Source organism: Ursus americanus, chromosome 16 (assembly GCF_024610735.1).
Source record: "Ursus americanus isolate L20-20 chromosome 16, mUrsAme1.1.p, whole genome shotgun sequence".
NCBI lineage: Eukaryota > Metazoa > Chordata > Mammalia > Carnivora > Ursidae > Ursus > Ursus americanus.
Window position 1 is genome coordinate 13,037,566 of NC_142142.1, and position 18,425 is coordinate 13,055,990.

At 46.8% G+C, this 18,425-nt stretch overlaps 1 protein-coding gene across 4 annotated transcripts in view; it reads right to left on the minus strand.

Moving 5' to 3' along the window:
- TENM4 (teneurin transmembrane protein 4) overlaps positions 1-18,425 on the minus strand; it is a 718,843-nt gene that overhangs the window by 15,964 nt on the left and 684,454 nt on the right. For all 4 annotated transcript variants that reach the window (XM_087868192.1, XM_087868189.1, XM_087868191.1 and 1 more), the window contains 3 exons: positions 8,714-8,886; positions 3,962-4,197; positions 185-481 (listed from right to left, as the gene is read on the minus strand). In XM_087868192.1, the coding sequence (XP_087724318.1) occupies positions 185-481; positions 3,962-4,197; positions 8,714-8,886 (706 nt within the window). The remainder of the gene's footprint in view (positions 1-184; positions 482-3,961; positions 4,198-8,713; positions 8,887-18,425) is intronic.

Consider the following 18,425-nt stretch of genomic DNA (forward strand, 5'->3'; position numbering starts at 1 on the left):
TCCACCCAGATGCCTGCTGGGCTCCCTGATCCTCTGCTGCAGATTTTTCTGCACATTTCCTTTTGGAGACCACATGGGTCTAATCCATCCCACTGAAGTCAGCAGGCTGGGCCTGGCCATGAGTTGAGCCACAATGGCGGGCCTTCTGTATGGTAAGGCCAGTGGTGGGGAGACGGACACCTGCCTTCTCTAAGTATGTGTAGCTCCACGTCTTCCCGTCGGCGAAGATCCTGGATGTGATGCGACCCGCCTGGTCGTATTCCATCCTCTCTGACATGATGCCTCTCTGGACACCGGCGATATGGCCCCCGGGGGAGTATGTCACGTTGACGCCGTTCAGCCTGCTGCTGGGTGACCAGAGGCTGGGCCGCCCTGCCTGGTCATACAGTATTCGGAGGGTGAACTTGCGGTGGTCATCATAGATCTTCTCGGTGCGGGTCACACGGTCAAAGTCCAGGGACAGGAGGTTCCGGTTGTGAACCTGGAGAAGGGGCAGGAGGAAAGAGAGAGTTAATCTGGACACGGGAAACTCTGGTGTGAGAAGATCCTGAGTAGAGGCGGCAGCACAGGTCATGGGTGTGAACAGACAGGGTTTGGGTCCTAGTTCTGTCACCTGTCAGCTCTGTGATGCTTCTTCATCTGTAAAATGGGAATAATAATGCCAATTACATACAGCTATTGCGAGAGTAAAGACAATGCAGGTGCTGAGCCAATAGCGGCTAGTCCTGAAGACGATCCACATCATTTCCCAATGGGAGTCTTCTCATGAGGACAAAAAGGCAGATCCTTCTTGACTCTCTCCTAAAAAGGGAGAGGCCAGGTGGGTCCAGCAAATTCATGCGTGACCCCATTTCTCATGTGCCAAGCAATGAATGTGCTAGTGTTTGGCACTGAGGAGACCAAAGCTCAGGGACATGACGAGACATGCTCCAGATCTCCCGGCTTGTAAGTGACCGCATCTGGATGTGACTCTCACTCTGGCAACATGCTGACAAATGCTCAGGGGTCCTCTGAGTGTGTCTGTCCTTTTAGGGGCCTTGGACTTCCCATCCCCTCTGAGGTTGCTCCTGCCCTCTGCCACCGTAGTCAGGGCCTCCTGGTCACCTTGGTCAGCTCCCAAGGTGTCTACTTCTTCCTCGAGGCCCCTGGAGGCAATGGGTGTTTGAGTCTAGGACAGCTTCTAGGGCGGTGGGCTGCCTGGGGACAGACACAGTCCTACTTTTGGGACATTTTGCTCCTGCCTCTAGGATGAGGATCCCCTTTGTAGGATCTCTACCTGGGTTGCTAGGTCAGCACGCAATTCAATTTCCTTTCAGAGTCAGGAATATAGGGCTCCCACAAGGGTAGCAGTAAGTCAGGGTTTTTCACAGTTTAATAAAGAAATACACTTCAGAGGTCCCCTTCCATATCGGGATCCACCCTATAGGCACTGGTTGCCCCTGAAATACTTCCAGGCACTCCGAAGCTAAAATGCTGGTCCCCTCTAGTTGGTGCCTGGCCCGACAGGGCATTTGGGCACATTTTGTGACTCTCCATTAGTCACTGGTTAAGTCTGACAAGTAGTAAGGAAAACACAAGAGGAAAGCAGACAATGTAGGTCACATGACACAAAAGCACACACGTGCGCCATGGTAATGGGAGGCCCTGTAGGGCTCTGGGTGGTGAAAAGGGCTCAGGTCTAGAAATTAAGGCCAGGATTCCAGCCTCAATGCTGTGACCCATCGCTTTGTTGTGTGACCTTGGGCAGGCACTGTACCCTGAGTCTCAGTTTCTTCCTCTGTGAAACAACCGAGCTATTGTGAGGACTGAGGAAGCCTTAGTCAATTGCCTAGTGGAGTTCTGGGTGCATAGAAGGTCCTGAATTAATGATTGCAATTATTTCCATTAAGGCAGCAAATATCACGGTCATTCTTAGAGAAAGTAGAGACATGTGTGTTTCCCCTTTTCTCCAAACAAATTCGCAAACCTTGAAAATAAGGATTTATAATGATACTGAGACAAGTTTTGCTGTGAATGGCCTGGTTATAATAAGGTTGCCTTCCCAGGGGTAATCAGACACAACTGCAGAGCAAAAACAGTGTGGCAGACAATTCCCATGAAAAATCGGAGGCGCTGGAGACTGAAGCTTGTGTTCTTTGCCGGGAGGGCAAAGGAAAGTGCAGGGTCCGCACCACCAGCAATGACGGGGGCCTTTCAAAGCCTCTTTTGCAAAGTCCCTTGCGACTCCCCCGGAGGAGGTGCCACCCAGCCAGCAGCCCCCCTCCTCCCCTGGAGGACCCCTAGTGAAGGGGAGCTAAACCTCTGTGGCAAAATTAATAAAATTGAATTAAGCAGCTCACTGGGGAACTGCCTAATGCTTCCTGTGCTCGGCAGTGGCGGCAATGAGATTATTTTACATCTTTCTTTATTAAAAAAGTTCCCAGTTGTATAAAAAATGAGCTCCATTATGGGGAGGCGCACCCGGCTAACATTCTAATTCCACATGCCGCCACTGTGGGTGGCCATTTATTTTGGGAGGACACGGAGATGGGGCCACCCGACTGGCACACCATTAATCTCAGGCTGGGAGAGGGACCAGTTAAAGCCTGGGAAACTTCTGGTCCAGTTCACACCGCAGAGGGGAAATCCTAATAGCACTAAAAGCCGCCGTTTACTGAGCACCTGGGGTCTACCAGCACCGGGCTCAGTACTTGGAATCTAGTGTCTTGTTTCCACGGAGTAGGGGGAGACTCGGAGGAGCTGCTTGGGGCTACGCACCAGGCCCAGGCAGGAAATCAGACCCAGGTCAAACTTTCCGTTCAGCACATTGCCTCAGATGTGCCGGAGGGGATCCTGGAGAATTCAGACAGAGGGCTCCATGGGGCTGCAGAGGGTGGCAGGCCTCCGAGAGCACACACAGCGAGGCCTTCCTCAGGGAACTCGTGGAAGGCTCTTTCCCACGTTCGATTTTTGCTGGAGTTCTTGGCCATGGAGGAAACAGAGGAAGCCCGGCTTTCTGGGTTCTCGTTGTGTGATACTGGCTACGTCGAGACAGCCCCGCTGAGCTGCAGGAGGATGTTGTGTGGGTTTTAGGAGGCGGGAACATCTAGCTCACTTCTGTGGTTCCCTTCAGCCCCACAAGTGTCTGCAGAGCACCAGGCGTCTGCAAGGAGCTGTGCTGAAAGCCAGGGCTAGTTTCTTCGCTGTCACGCTCCCCCTCACCTTCCATTCTGAAGCTGGAGGGAAAAGAAGCTGGGCAATGGGGCCTGGCCCGGGCCAGAGGTAACACTCTACAGAAACGTGGGGTGTGAGGCAGAGAAAGGGCTGGTTCACGGCGTCCACATACTGAGAAGCACTCTGAACCGCCAGACCCCACAGGCCAACCCCTTGGCTGGGGGCGGGGAGGAGTCGCAGGATGTGGCTTAGGTTCCAGATAGCTCCATATGAGATAGTAATGACCAAAACAGTGGTGAGAACGGCAGGAACAACAGGGGTAGGTATGACTGACCACTACTGTGTGCTAGGCTCCGTATGAGGCACATCGTATACTATTTCTCATCTCGTAGCAACTTGTGAAATGGATTTTAACCTTCCATTTCTTTGGAGAATGAAACAGGCTTTGGAGGAATGAAAGGACGTTATGGATTTGCTCAGATTCCATCAGGTATAACAGAAGCTGGAAACCCAACCCAGGCCGAACACCGAAGTCCGTAGTTAATCTTTCCACAAGTACCAACTGAAAAGATATTCAAGACTTATTACAGGGTGGAGGGGGTGCCTACTTGACTTTCCCCCTTTTGCAAAGGGCCCAGGAAACTTTCTCCCCTAGGGCCAGTGTCAAGAACGGAACCCGGTTCTGCAGATTGGTCCTCGTTCTTTCATTCTCAAGCCCAGCACCGCCCCCCCAGCCCCTGCCCCTCCCCAGCCACCTCCAGAGGCTGAGGCCCCACACGACCGCTGGACCTGCCCGGGGCTTGCTCACCCGCAGCCGGCGCCCGAACACCGTGACCTGGCCCCGGGCCTGCTCCTTGCGCTGCCGCCACTCCACCAGGTTCAGGCCGTTGTCGATGGGCAGTGTGACGTTCCTCTTGCCCACGGTGGGGTTGACGGTGCCCGCCAGCAGGTGGGGCTCGGTCTGCAGCGCCACCTCCATGCCGTTGGCCAGCAGCAGCCGCAGGGAGCCGTCCGCCCCGATGTAGTAGCTGTTCCGGACCTGGTCTGAGGGAGAGGAGAGGACCGGCTCTGCTCAGAAGGGCCGAGATGGGGCTGGGTGCGGAGGCGGGGGGGGGGGGGGTGTGCACATCAGGGGCAGCCATGTTTTTAAATGGGTTTATTTTTCTGACTATGCAAACAGAACACTATCATTGAAGAAAACGAGGAAAATGGAGGGAGATCATCCATGATCTCAATACCCAAAGAAAGCCATTGTCAATATTTTGTATATTCCTAGACTTTAGGATATTTCTGAATATACTGATACCTCGAAGTAATTGCTTATGGTTTTTCAGTGATCGTGGTATTATACTGTTGAATATTTTTCATAAATGTTTCTCTTAAAGACTGCCTAGTATTCCATTATATGGAAACACCATAATTTACCTAACCAACTTTCAAGGAGATATTGTTCCCAGTTTTTCAAAATTACAAAGTTAACACTGCAAATAAACATACTGTAAACATTATGCTAAGTGGAAGAAGTCAGACACAAAAGACCACATGATGTATCAATGAGTCCATTCTATGAAATGTCCAGAATAGCCCAATTCATAGAGACAGAAAGTAGATTAGTGAGGGAAAGGTAGAATGGGGAGGGACCACTAATGCTTTCTTTTTGGGAGTGATAAAACATTTCCAGAATTAGACAGCATTAATAGTTGTACAACTTTATAAATATGCTAAAACCCCCTGAACTGTATACTTTAAAAGGGTGAATTGTATATTTTTCATTTTTCTAAAAGGGTGAATTTTATAGTATGTGAATTACGTCTCATAAAAAATATACTTTTTGGATAAATCATTGTCTTCATTTTGGGTTAAGTTACTAGAACAAAGGACTGAACATTTTTAAGGTTCTTAATATACACCAGGGTAACAATATTTTTTATAACAAGGTGAGAAATAACTCCAATACCAAAATCACTGGCAAAATGCTAAACATGTGTGTTTTAAGTCACTGTCATACACACACGCACACACACACACACACACACACACACATAGATATACCAATGATTTTAAAATAAACCTGATTTTGAAATTTTAAACCTGATTAAAACATTTAAATTAGGATCTTTAGCTAAAAAGAAACTTCTGGAGAAGAGTAAATTTCAGCTGGAAAATGCACACAGTTCTTTTCTAGATATGGAAACATCTCTGAGTCTGTGCTGCAGTCTTCTGCCTCTTGTCCGTCCTCAGCTGGTGCTTCTGTCTGCACCCGCCCCTCTTTAATAGACACCAGCCCAAGTCCTCCCTTCAAGGCTCTGCTTAATTGTCATCTCTTCCCAGAAGCTTCCCCAGTTCCTTGGTCAGAACGAATGCCTCCTCTTTCCTTAGCCTCTTTACGGGCCTCACTAGTGGTCCTGCAGCTGGGGGGTGCAGGGCTTACCACTCTGGTAATGAAGGCATTCTCAAACACCTAAGGGCCCGCTGTGCAAACGACAACTGCCCAGAGATGGAAAGCACAGCCTTTGGAGCTGGGCTATCAGGGTTCAAGTCCCAGCTCTGCCATTCTCTCTGGCAAATTCCTTAACCTTGCATGCCTCTGGTTCTTCATCTGGACCTTGGGGATAATAACCGTGCTCTTACGGATTAAGCGGGATAATGAATATGAAGAGCTGACAGTAGTACTGGGCATGTACTGAGTATTACATAAACGTTAGCTATTTCTAGGGTTTTTTTTTTTAAGATTTTATTTATTTATTTGACAGAGAGAGACAGCCAGTGAGAGAGGGAACACAAGCAGGGGGAGTGGGAGAGGAAGAAGCAGGCTCCCAGTAGAGGAGCCTGATGTGGGGCTCGATCCCACAATGCTGGGATCACGCCCTGAGCTGAAGGCAGACGCTTAACGACTGCGCTACCCAGGCGCCCCAGCTATTTCTAGTTTTATGTGCCTGGCACTGTACTGTATACCTCTTGTCACTGTCATGTATACCTCTTGTCCTCTCTCCTCTATCTCCATCACCCCGTTGCATAGATCTGTCATAGTGAACTTTCTAGTACTGATCATGGGTCTTCAATAGCTCCCCATGGCCTTTAGATCAGTGGTTAAGAGAATGGGTTCTGGAGCCTCTTTGTCTGGCTCTAAATACCTTACCAGGAGTGTGTCTTTCAACAAGCCACTTAACCTCTCAGTGACTTGCTGTCTTCCTTTGGAAAATGGAGATGTTAATAATACCTCATAGGGTTGTGGCAAGCTGAAACGGGACTATGAATGTAAAACACTAAAAATCTACTTTATACTTAATGAGTGTTCCAAAATGTTAGCTATCACTGTTACTATTGTGTGTGCTCAGTAAACATTTGCTGGATTGAATGAGATATATTACAGGCTATGTTAAGCAAGCAGCAACAACAACAACAACAACAACAACAGGTGTAGTTTTGTAGGAAACCCTCGCTGAGTCTTCCGGGCGAGAACAGCATCAGATCAGCCCCTTCCTCCGCCACTCCCTCCCCCTCCATCCTTCTCCCATTCTTTCTCATACACACACAGAATCCTAAGATCTGCCTTAAACTTGCTATGTATTATTCACTGGCAACCTGTATTTTACTTCCTTTGAATGGCGAAAAAGCCTGTGTCAATTTATCTTTTAAAGCTGCTTCTTGCTGAATGCACATATGTCCATTAACGGTGACTGTGGATGGAATGGTGTCTGGTAGAGGCCCATCTCAAACCATCCCCTTTAATGTGAGCTGTGACTCCCCAAGCCCGCCCCTCATTAGCAGCTGCTTCTTATTTCTTCCCATAGTTCAGACGTAAGATGAAGCTGGAAGAGCTTTTCACGAGGACTACCGAGGCAGCTGCCAAATGGAGCATCTAAGCCTGGTATGAAAGAAGGACAGGGAGCTTGGCAGGGGGACCAAAAAGGAAGCACAGGTGCCGCACTTCCTGGATTCCGAGAGGCCGTTTTCCTCCTCCCACTTTAATGTTTCTGAAATTGGAATGTGTCTTAAGTCCTTGTATGAATTTTCAACAGCGGGTCTCCCGTCCTCCCCAAGCTGGAAAGTTGCTATTAAATTGACGGTATGTTTTAAAAGTGAGGAAATGTGGCGCTTTTGAATTTAAAAAGTTGCCTTAATATAAGAAAGGCTGCAGTAACTTTTGAGAAAAATGCCACAAGCCAGCTCAGAGGCGTGGAGTGGAGAAGAAAGTTCTTAACCCCTGGGAAGGACAAGATGTCTGAGCCATCAGGGGCCCTGCTGTCTTTGGCCAGGCAGAACGTGGCTGGCTCGGAATTGGTACCTTCCTGTGGCAATAACCCAGTCAGAGCATAAATACCCGGGGTGTGTCCCAACCTGCTGCTACAGGTGTTGGTGGGGAAGGACCTGCAGGGTATTGTTTCTCTTTCTTTGACCGAGAATGGCTATTGTTCTTTGAGCTTCCTTATAGGCACAGGTTTACGTTTGGGAGGAAAAGTGATTGTGAAAATATATAGTTATTTTCTTATGGTAAACCGAAGTGCCAGTTATCAAGTAATTAGTTCACTAATCCAACAGGTACTGAGTACTACTATAGGCCTGTGGTGGTCACTCTATGTGCAGTGTGTCAGAAGATCGTCTGAGCAACACGGATGAGGCAGGCATCGTAATTCAGCCCCGTTTCCCAGGCGCAGAGACGGAGGCTCAGCGAAGAGGGATTCCGCCCAATTCGCACAGGTAGGAACTGACACAGTAGGCACAGGGACCCTGGCCTGTCTACTCCAGAGCTTCTGCTCCTGGCCTTGCCTCATATCATTCAACATGGCTTCAACTTGCTTTTGCTTCCTTGAGGAGAAAACTGAGGGCCCCCGTGATATGACGGCAGAGTCAGGACTAGAATTTGGGTCCCTGAGCCTAGCCCAAAGCTCTTTCGCTACTTGTGTCAAAGCTTTTAGAAGTACCACAAGCCATCAGGAGGGTGGGGGAAAAGCAATTAAGCAAAGCTTTCCCTAGTGACAGCTTTTTTCTTTTTCTTTCTTTTTCATGCTTACTAGAACCAACAAAGCCACAAGCTCCGCTCTGGGTCACCATGTCCCATGAGGACAGTTGAGGCAGACGGTTAGTTCACAGCAAGGTTTTATCACTGTGATTTACCTAAAGCTAAAAGGTCAACGCGTACTAGGGATGGTCTTATGGGTGCAGAGAAGAAGGGTCTCTTCATGAAAGGGTTTCATGATTAGGTGTAATTATTGTCCTTTGTCCTCACCCGCACCAGGGTGAGAGTTAGTCTTTCATCTGGGAACCACTGGAATGGTGGAATAGTGAGGTCACCTGGATTAGCAGCTAGTGGACTCTCTACTCTTCTGATGATAACGGGATGAGACAATGGACTGTTATCCTGCAGCTTTGGGAAAGAATATACAGGACGCAGGCTGCTGTGTTCTGCTCATTAGGGGGCAATGCAGAGAGAAACCAGTCCTAACGCTTTCCTGTGCTTGGGCGTTTCCGGTAGCAGCTCATTTCTGATATCACCCGCTTCCAAAGGGGTCCCTTCACCCCTCTCCCTCGAGGTCCCCAAGCCCCCCACCTGGCTTACCTTGCAGCAGTGTATAGAAGGCACCTGAAGCAGACAGGTTGGTGGTGATGGTGACATCATCCTTGCTGGAGGTCTCTACCTGGACATGCACTGAGCTGTCTGTATCACTTCGGAAACTGCTCACCTGGCCAGTAGGGAAGGTCACGTTTGTCAGGCGGCCAAAGCTGTCATACCTGAAAACCAAGGGGTGGCTCTGAGTAACAGAAATATAATAGTGCTATTGCTGGAACTTGGCATGTTCTGCCCAGTGCCACAGTTTGGCGTGTTCTGCTTTTCTCTCTGCTTAGATACGTTGCCGTGTCTTCTACATCTCCTTGCACACGGTTTTTTCGGGAAGCGACTCCACCTGCTGATATCTGACCACAGGCAAATGACTTGCTAATTCCATAAAGTGGAGACGATCACCCCTGTCCTGTGGGGAACATGTGGCAGTGGCCTGTGGCTACAAACTAGTAGCCGCCCATGCGGGGTGAGATGATGGGGGCCATCAGGGACCACTGACCTGTGGTCTTAGAGCTGGGGAACTCCCAGAGGTGAGGGGGCCAAACCTGATGCTTCAATACCCTCTCAAAACCCCGACGACCGGGTATACAGTTGTTCCTGAACAACACAAGCGATGGGGCTTCCTACAAAGCTACAGACCCTGGGGTAAGGGGACTCTGAACCCAAACCAGGATCCTGCTACCACATAAGGAGGCTAAACGGATGGGCTCTTGCAACCCCTTCCCATCTCGATTTCACAGCCAGCACCGAGCAGCTACGTATCTGCAGTCGTCACAACTCACGGCTCTGCTCTGGTGCGGGCTTTCGGAAGCATGACAATTTAATCTTAATTCTCTTTTCCATTCCTGAGAATAATAAAAGAAATGCCTACCATTACTGAACACCTACCATGCCACAGCTTTGCGCTTCTCATACCTTCTTTCGCTCACTCCTTGCAACTTGTCTAAAAGGTACAAATTATCTCTTTTGGAGGAGGCTCAGAAAAGTGAAGTCACCTGCTCAAGGTCCCACAACTGAGAAGTGTGGTGGAGTCAAAACTCAAGCTCAGATCAATCTGCTTCCAAGCTGCCACTTGCTTCTCTGCCCTCGCCCAGCATTTCTGTGCTGTCCATTTGCAAGTGTCTGTTGCGTGGGTTCTCCGAGCGGCAGAGTGGTCGGGAGATGGCAGGGAACAGGCTGTTAACACTTCAGTTATAATTTTTAATTGTGGGAGGCTGAAGTGTAAAAAGGTAGGTTTAATAGCCTTTTTGCACTTGTGTGTGAATAGGAAAAAAGGTCTTCATCCAGGGGCACCTTGGTGGCTCCGTCGTTAAGCGTCTGCCTTCGGCTCAGGTCATGATCCCAGTGTTCTGGGATGGAGCCCCGCATCAGGCTCCCTGCTCAGTGGGAAGCCTGCTTCTCCCTCTCCCACTCCCCCTGTTGTGTTCCCTCTCTCGCTGCCTCTCTCCATCAAATAAATAAATAAAATCTTAAAAAAAAAAAAAAAGGTCTTCATCCAGATGTCAGTATTTCTGACTTCTGCTCACGCTCAAGCTGGTGCACGGCTTGAGTTGTAGGTCTCCTCCATGGATTCCGGGTCTCCCTACTGGACATTTGCCCCTGCTTTGCCCTTACTAAAGCTGACCTCTGGGCCCCGAGGGACTTAAAGATGGTGAAATGGAAGGCCTTAGCGCTGTCCTGGCTCTTCCCATGATCCTTGAGCTGTGCCTGGCTTCCCGCTGGGATGCCTGGGTGCTGTGGTTTCTAAGACTACAGTGAGACTTGGGAGGTGAGACTAGGCTGAAATTTGCTGAGCCATTTTCTGCCCAAGGTCAGATGTTGGTGCTGCATCGATTTTGCCCTCTGCCAACTCTTTCTGTCCCTGTGCCTGAGACTGACCACGGCACTCTTTACGTTGGATGCCAACGGTCCTTGGCACAGTCTGCCACAGACGGGGTGCTGGTTAAAGGTCTTTTGAATGACTCATCCAAGTCCTTGACCCAAGACCAACTCTGGGATCAGTTGAATCTCTTTCTATCGTCTGAGGAAGGGGGACAAGCAGCACAGGGATCTCTAACACACAACTCGGGCTTGGCCTTGGCGGGGCAAGGGTGTGGGCTGTATCAATCCTTCTGGCTCTCCTATAGGCACCTTAAAGGGCTTTGGAAACCTGCTTCTTGTCATGATTTCTCATCTTTCTTCCATAGCACTGAGTCAGGTTCTTGTAAGAAAGCATCAGTCTGGCAACGGGGAGGGTGATGATGTGGCTTATAAACCGGACTGGAGGGTCACAGGTGCAGGGTGCCCCTCAGAGCTGGGTGAAGAGGTGATTCTGAGAGACTGCTGCTAGGAAGGAGGGTGAGTCTTGGGATAAAGATCTGGAAGGTTTGTCCTAAAGCCTCTCTGTCCTGGAGATGCTCTCAGAGCTCTGCTCCCTTTAATTCTAGGGGAGGTGGTGTTCTTTTCAACTCTTTATGGCGGCTGGAAATTTGAATAGGAAGGAATTTCACAAAAGTGTTTAGAGTGGTTATCTCTGGAAGGTAGAATTACAGGTGATATTTTATATTCCCAAGATTTTTAAATAATGAACATGGATTATTTTCATAATCAGAAAAGTGACCACCCAAATAATGCCATGTACAGAGAGCTCATGAGCATGGCCATCTTGGGGAAGAGGCCCTTTTAAATTACTGGCATCATGGAGTGCCTGAGTGGCTCAGTTGGTTAAGTGTCCAACTCTTGATTTCAGCTTAGGTCGTGATCTCAGGCACGTGAGATGGAGCCCTGTATTGGGTTCTGTGCCAGGTGTAGAGCCTGCTTATGATTCTCTCTCTCCCTTTTCCTCTGCCCCCTGCCCTCTGCCACATGCGCGCACACTCTCTCTCTTTCTCTATCACTTATTTTTTTAAATTTTAATTTAATTTTTTTTGATGTAGTGTTCCATGATTCATTGTTTGCGTATAACACCCAGTGCTCCATGCAATACATTCCCTCCTTAATAACCTTCACCGGGCTAGCCCATCCCCCCACCCCCCTCCCCTCTAAAACCCTCAGTTAAAAAATAAATTATTGACATTTATGGAAGAGTCTCACTTATAGGACATCTGCCAACAACAATCTCCAGGCCTTTTCAGTATATATTACTAGGGTACCCCAAATTTCTGAGCCCTAAATCAAGACCCCCAAACTGGCTCTGCCCTGGTCATCTTAGCTATATCTGTGGTCTGCGAGTAGGCTGAGTCCTGTCAGATCCTGAGTCATCTTAAATCAGTGGGAAGATCCATTCCAGTTCAATAGTTTCATGGGATGGGTATGCTGTTCTAGTCTGGTTCTCTGAACACCTGTTATCCACGTACATACTCTTTACTGAGACGACTTACAGACTATGTAATTTCCTGATCTAACCAGATACAAAAGATTTTATTATGCCATGCAAGATACTTAAAAAGGAGTTTTAGAGTCTTACCAATAAGTATTGATAGGGAGATCACAGGTTAGGGGGCAGATGTCACTTCAGTACTACTTTAATATGACCTTGCTCAAATGCCGCCTCGTAAAGCCTTCCCTGGTCTCTCTCTCGTCCCTCCTCCGGCTGATACTCTGGCACAGCTGCCTTACAGAATGGGTTCCCTGCATTGTAACAGCCCATGTACAAGCTGGGAGTGTTTGAGTTGGGACAGGACTGTGGAATCAGACAGGCTGGGAATCTGGAGTCTACCACCTGCCAGCAATGGGACCCTGGAGGACTGGCTCTCAGTTCATCTCTTCTTCCCCAGCATTGCAACTGGCAGAGAGAAGACGGGCAGGGAATGCTATTTGAACAAATAAATGAATACATGATTGGCTATGTGAGGCCCCTTTGCTGCTCTGTTGGAAAGGGGAGACCATGATTCATTCAAACACTGTCTCCTGCAGGACTTGACAGAGGCTTGACACACAGTAGGTCCATGATAAACATCTGCTGAACGTGCAAATACAGAAACAACTGCTTTCACTAAATGGTTCTTCACCAATCTCTGTAGGCATCTCCCCGGAGCTTTGGTCTCCAAGACAGAAAGAGCCTTTGCATAAAGGCAGACAATCGTAATTATTATTGAAGGTGGCCTGTAATACATAATTAAATTGAGCTTGAAGAAGATACAATGAAAAGCCTCATGCCTTCAAGATCTGGTTTTCATTTTATACGAGATGGCCGAAAAACAGTAATTTCCACTCCTCACATTTTCCATTAGAGGGACTGAATGTCTTAATTAAATGAACATCAAATAGAACAGCCAATTTATAGAATTTTCTTGTCTCTTATTCATTCATTTCAGTGCCTTCCAGAGCTTGGGAAACGCCACTGGATCTCTCTGCGGCCTGATCCATACCTGTGATTACCCCATCAGAACACTGCTGCTTCTTCCTCTGTGGGGAGGAACTAGGACTGCCCATCCTGGGGGCCCTGAACACCTGTGCCCCCTGCCCACTCTGTGGAGTCCTTCTCTTCCTGCCACAGAGCTGTTGAGAGAAAGAAGGTTGGTGCCACCCAATGAGGTGGGACAGTTCGCGGGCCTCTCTGGATTCCAAGTGGCTGCCTCAAGCCCTGACCCCATGATTGGGAGATTTCTGGACAATGGCTCAGTTGCGTCTGTTTTGGCTTTACCTAAAGTACTGGCAAATTTCTTTCTTTCAAACCAAGAGGAAGGAACGGGTTGGTACAGGAAAGTCCTTGGAGCCAGACGTTCTAGGCTTTGACTAGGCTCTACCTTTGCCAGCACTGCAACCCTAGAGGACGGGCACTCAGTTGTGTTTTCCCACGAACCATCAACCCCATCACATCACAAATGATACGATTTCAGGCAGGTCATATACCATAACCTCTGGGAGCCTCTGTTTTCTTCTCTATAAAATGTGATTATAACACTTATCTGAGAAAGATACTGGGAAGTTCAAACAAGGTGACCTATTTAAAGTGAAATGTATTTTTTTTTTTAACCAGGGCCTGCAGGACCCCATGAGACTGACTTCCCTAGGATGTCAACTCCCTGATAGAAGGGCCTTTGGTCACTGATCCCAGAACTTAGAAGAGTGCCTGGCGTATAGTAGATGCTCAATAATGTAAATGAATGTTGGCTGAAGGACCTGTTTCTTCCCGCCTCTCTTTCTGATTTCAGTTTGAACCCGACCCCTCCATCCTTCCTGTGTTCCACTACATCTGCTCTTCAAACACGCCAAGCTCAAGCCAGGCTTGGGGTGCTCACACTTGACTGTTCTTTTTGCTGAGAATGCTCTTCCCTCCAATCCTGGTGTGGCTATCTCCTTTCATGACTCCTATTTCAGTTCAAATGTTATCACTTCAGTGAGGCTTTCCCTGAAATAGATGGGTCCTCCCATCTTGGCCACATTACCTTATTTTATTGTCTGCATTGTACTTATTATATTACTTATGTGTTTATTGGTCTGTTATCTGTCTCTTCCTATTATAATATAAGATCCATGAAGATAGAGACCTTGTCTGTGCTCTCATGCCTACAAGAGTACCCAGAATATAAAAGGTACTCAATACATATTTCTTAGATGAATGAGTGAATAAGTAAATAAACAACAGATACTATTATTGTTTTTTCAAGATGTGGATTGAGAAAAACTAAGAATTTCACCCCTTTCCCCTCCCCCCTTCCGTATGAGGAAGGGAAAGTTCACGAACATTGATACCCGTTTAGGTACCGAGGACAATGCTCATCACTGTCTTCTGAGGTGGGCATTATTATTGTCATTTCACAACTGGTGAAGCTGAGGCTCAGGAAGGATTCCTGACTTGCCTAAGATCACACGGCTAGTTGAGGAATACAGATTCAAAGTCAAGTCTGTCTGACCTTAAAGTCTGTGTGCTTTCATCAAGCTTCCCCTAAGAGTGATGCTGTTTCAGGGAAAAACCTTTGTGTTCATCACTATGTTAAAGGAAAAATTGTTTGAAAATCTCACATGGGTTAAGAAAACGGACAGTTTTCGAGATGCTTTGCTTTGATACCACTGCAACTGACTTTGTAGTGATGCCAACCCCCCATCTAGGGGGTATGATCAAGATGGCCAGATGATTGGCTTTTCATTATTTCTTTCCATGGATTTTTCTTCACTCCATTTTCCTGGAGCATCTTTGGAGAATGGGGAAAGAAAACACATAAAACATTCATGTAGTTGCTGTGAACTTGGCTCTCAGAAGAGGATCGCTAAAGGGTATCTTCAGACACATTGCAAGGTTTTCTTCTTCACACTCAATATTTCACATCTCAAGCCACTTACCATGTTGTAGCTGGTGAGGAAAATGCCAAATTGCTTCTCTGATACTAACTTTTGCTGATTGGGATTTTTTTAGTTGGAAAAAAAAAGATGTGATTTTTGAGTTTCATCTACGATTGTTTCAAATGCCACCATTGTGAATGAGAGGAATTGGATACCACATCCTCTGTGAATAAACAGGATTCACAGCCCATGCACATGATAGTTCCCTTGGCCTCAGGTCCCTGTAAGAGATGGCATTCCTACATCATGATCTTCTCCAAAACTGGACCAGAGCTGGGTACTTTTTGGATTCTGCGATGGAAACTTATACCTCCTGCCTGTTCCCTACAGAATTAAGTCCCGCCAATGAATTCTAGCCTTTGGGATTTCTAAGATTTGACCCACCCTACCACCGTAGGTCTTATCTCTTGCTGATGTTGTACTTGAAGCAGTGCATCTGGTGGAAAGGATTCAGGGAGGTGTGCGATTGAATCCTGGCTCTGCCACTTGTGTACAATGTCACAGAGCCAAGCAGTGTCTGTGCTGGTCATTCTCTCCCCTCAGGTCCATTCTCTGTTTTTCTCTGTGCCTACAGGAGCTGACCCCACAGACCCTGGCACTGGGCCCCCCCTTCTGGCTTGCTTTTGGTTGGATTCAGTCAATGGTAGGCACTGGCAAGAGACTGGAGGTCAGGAGGAGAAGTTTTCCTTACTCCCTAACTCCTTTGGTGCCATATTTCTAATAGTGGCTGCATGTGTCCATGATTATAGTTTCTATGAGATAGCTTCTTCTTCCTGGTTATGGCTCCCACTGGGTGCTCCTGTTCCTGCCCCACTTTGCCCTTGAGTCTCAGGGTCGGTCCTGGTTGTTCACTGTTTTTAGTGTCTGCGTGCCTCACCATTCTTTGTTGGTTCCCTTATCCCTGCCTCTACCTTTATAACATTTCTTTATGGGGAAGATATTTTTCCTGGGTATAGAATTCTGGGTTGACAGGGTTTTTTTGTTTTTGTTTTGTTTTGTTTTTTCAGCATTTCTGTCTTCTAGCCTGCATGCTTTCTGATGAGAAGGCTACTGTAATTCTTATCTTTGTTGCTCTAAAATGCCTCCCCCTCCATCTGCTTTCAAGATTTTCTCTTTTTCTTTTGTATTTTGAATATACGCCTAAGATATATATATGTGTGTGTGTGTGTGTGTGTGTGTGTGTGTGTGTACTCTGCTTGGTGTTTTCTGAGCTTTTTGGGTCTGTGATTTGGTGTCTATCATTACTTATGGATAATTCTTGACCATTGTTTCTTCAAATATTTCTTCTGCCTTGTTCTTTTTCTCTTCTCTTAGAATTTGAATTATAGGGGGTGCCTGACTTACAATGGTTTGGGTTATGATTTTTTGACTTTATGATGGTGCAAAAGTGATATGAACTCAGGAGAAACCATACTTTGAACTTTTTTTTTAAAGAATAAACTGATTTTGGCCTTTTATTTTTATTTTTTCATACTTTGAATTTTGATCTTCTCCCAGGCTAGTGATACGTGGTATGACTCTCATGATGCTGGGCAGAAGCAGCGAGCTGTCGTTCCCAGTCAGCCACCAGAATCTTGAGGGTAAACAACCAATACATTGACAACCGTTCTGTACCCATATACCCATTGTCTTTTTCACTTTCAGTATGGTATTTGATAAATTACAGAGATATTGAACACTTTATTATAAAATAGGCTTTGTATTAGATGCTTTTGCCCAGCTGTAGGCTAATGTAAGTGTTTGAAGCACATTTAAGGTAGGCTAGGCTAAAGATGTTTGGTAGGCAAGGTATATAAAATGCATTTTTGACTTAGAATATTTTCAACTTACAATAGGTTTGTCAGGACGTAATCCCATTGTAAGTCAAGGCAGATCTGTGCATTCGTATTAGACCAGATGATATTGCCTCCTAGCTCTTGGATGCCTGGGTTTTGTATTTTTTTCACTATTTTTTTCTCTTTGTATTTCAAGTTTGGGTAGTTTCTATTGACCCATCTTCTTTCTTCATCTGTGTCAGATAAACTCATTAAAGGCATTCTTCATCTCTGTAACTGGTTTTCGTTCCTAGATTTCCATTTGATTTTTTCTTATAGTTACCATTTCTCTGCTGAAATTATCCATCTGATCTTTCATATCGTTCACCTTTTCTGTTAAAGCTTTTAACATAATTACAGTTATTTTAAATCCCCTGAAAGATAGTTTCAACATCTGAGTCATATCTAAGTGTAGTTCTGATGATACCTTTGTCTCTTGGGAGTGTGTTGCTTTTTCTAGGCTTTTTTGTATGCTCAGTTGGACATCTTGTGTAGCAGAGAATGAGGTAACAGGCTTTATGCGTGGAAATGGGTATGAATTTCCTTCTGCTAGGACTTCAGTGAAGGGGTATGAGTTAACTTAGTTAGGATTTGGGCTGGCTTTGAAGTTTGATGTTTCTCTGGCTAACTTTAGTGCATTACAGGCTTTACGTTCCTCTAGCAATACCTTGTGTTTAGGGTGCTAAAACTGGTTTGTCAGAGGACTTTTTTTTTCTCAGTGTCAACTCCATCCTAAGCTTTAGGTCCCCTGTCTGTGCTATGCCTCAGGGAGGATCTCTTCCCAGGCTCTTGTCCCTCTTTTATCTCTTTCACAGTAGTTCTGTTTCTCTTTTTATCTCTTTCCATTGTTGTGTTTGGCTTTTTAGCTAAACGGTGGCGGCAGTGGGTGGTGAGCTAGAGAGTTCCCCATTATTCTGAGCAAGCCCCACTCTTATCCATGTGCCCCCGAGTCTCAAAAGTGTGGCCTCTTCAGTCTTTCTGTCTCTCTTCCTGTTGTAATTCTTGGCCCGTTACATATCCCTTTCCCCTCCTAAGAGAAGTTAAAAATTTTTTCTCTTCCCTCATCAGGGGCAGTGGGTCTCCACCAGTGCCCTTCTCCCCACAGATTAAGACTTTTGTTCCATATGGAATAAGGTGAGTCGTCTGGGCGCAACTGGCAGATATTTGTGCCCCTCCCCCAAGTCCACCATAGTAGACGTTTTCTTACATCTTTCTCTACTCTTCTCTGAGAGTACCTGGTTGGGCTGTGGAGAGAGGTTATGAAGAGGATGTGGGTTCTCCCACCCAGTCTGCAGCCTCTAATTTCTTCAGACTCTCTTGTCAGGATACACTTAGCCTTCATAAATTCACCAGTCCCCCTAGCTGAACCCGTCTGGCCAGCTGCATTGACCCCCCCAGTAAGCCAGTGCTCATATCTTATCTCTCTCCTCAGGAGTCTCTCTCCTTGCGTTTGGCTAGGTGGTTGCCCTGTGACCTCTGAGAAGGAGTTTAAGGAAAACTCATGAATCTGCCATTTGTCTAGCTTATTCCTACTGTAAGTTTGGGAATGGTGCACTTTCTAGCTCTTACATCCTCCAGCAAACCCCCAAAGCCAAGTGTCTTCATTTGAACCATTTGAGTTGAGTTCTGTG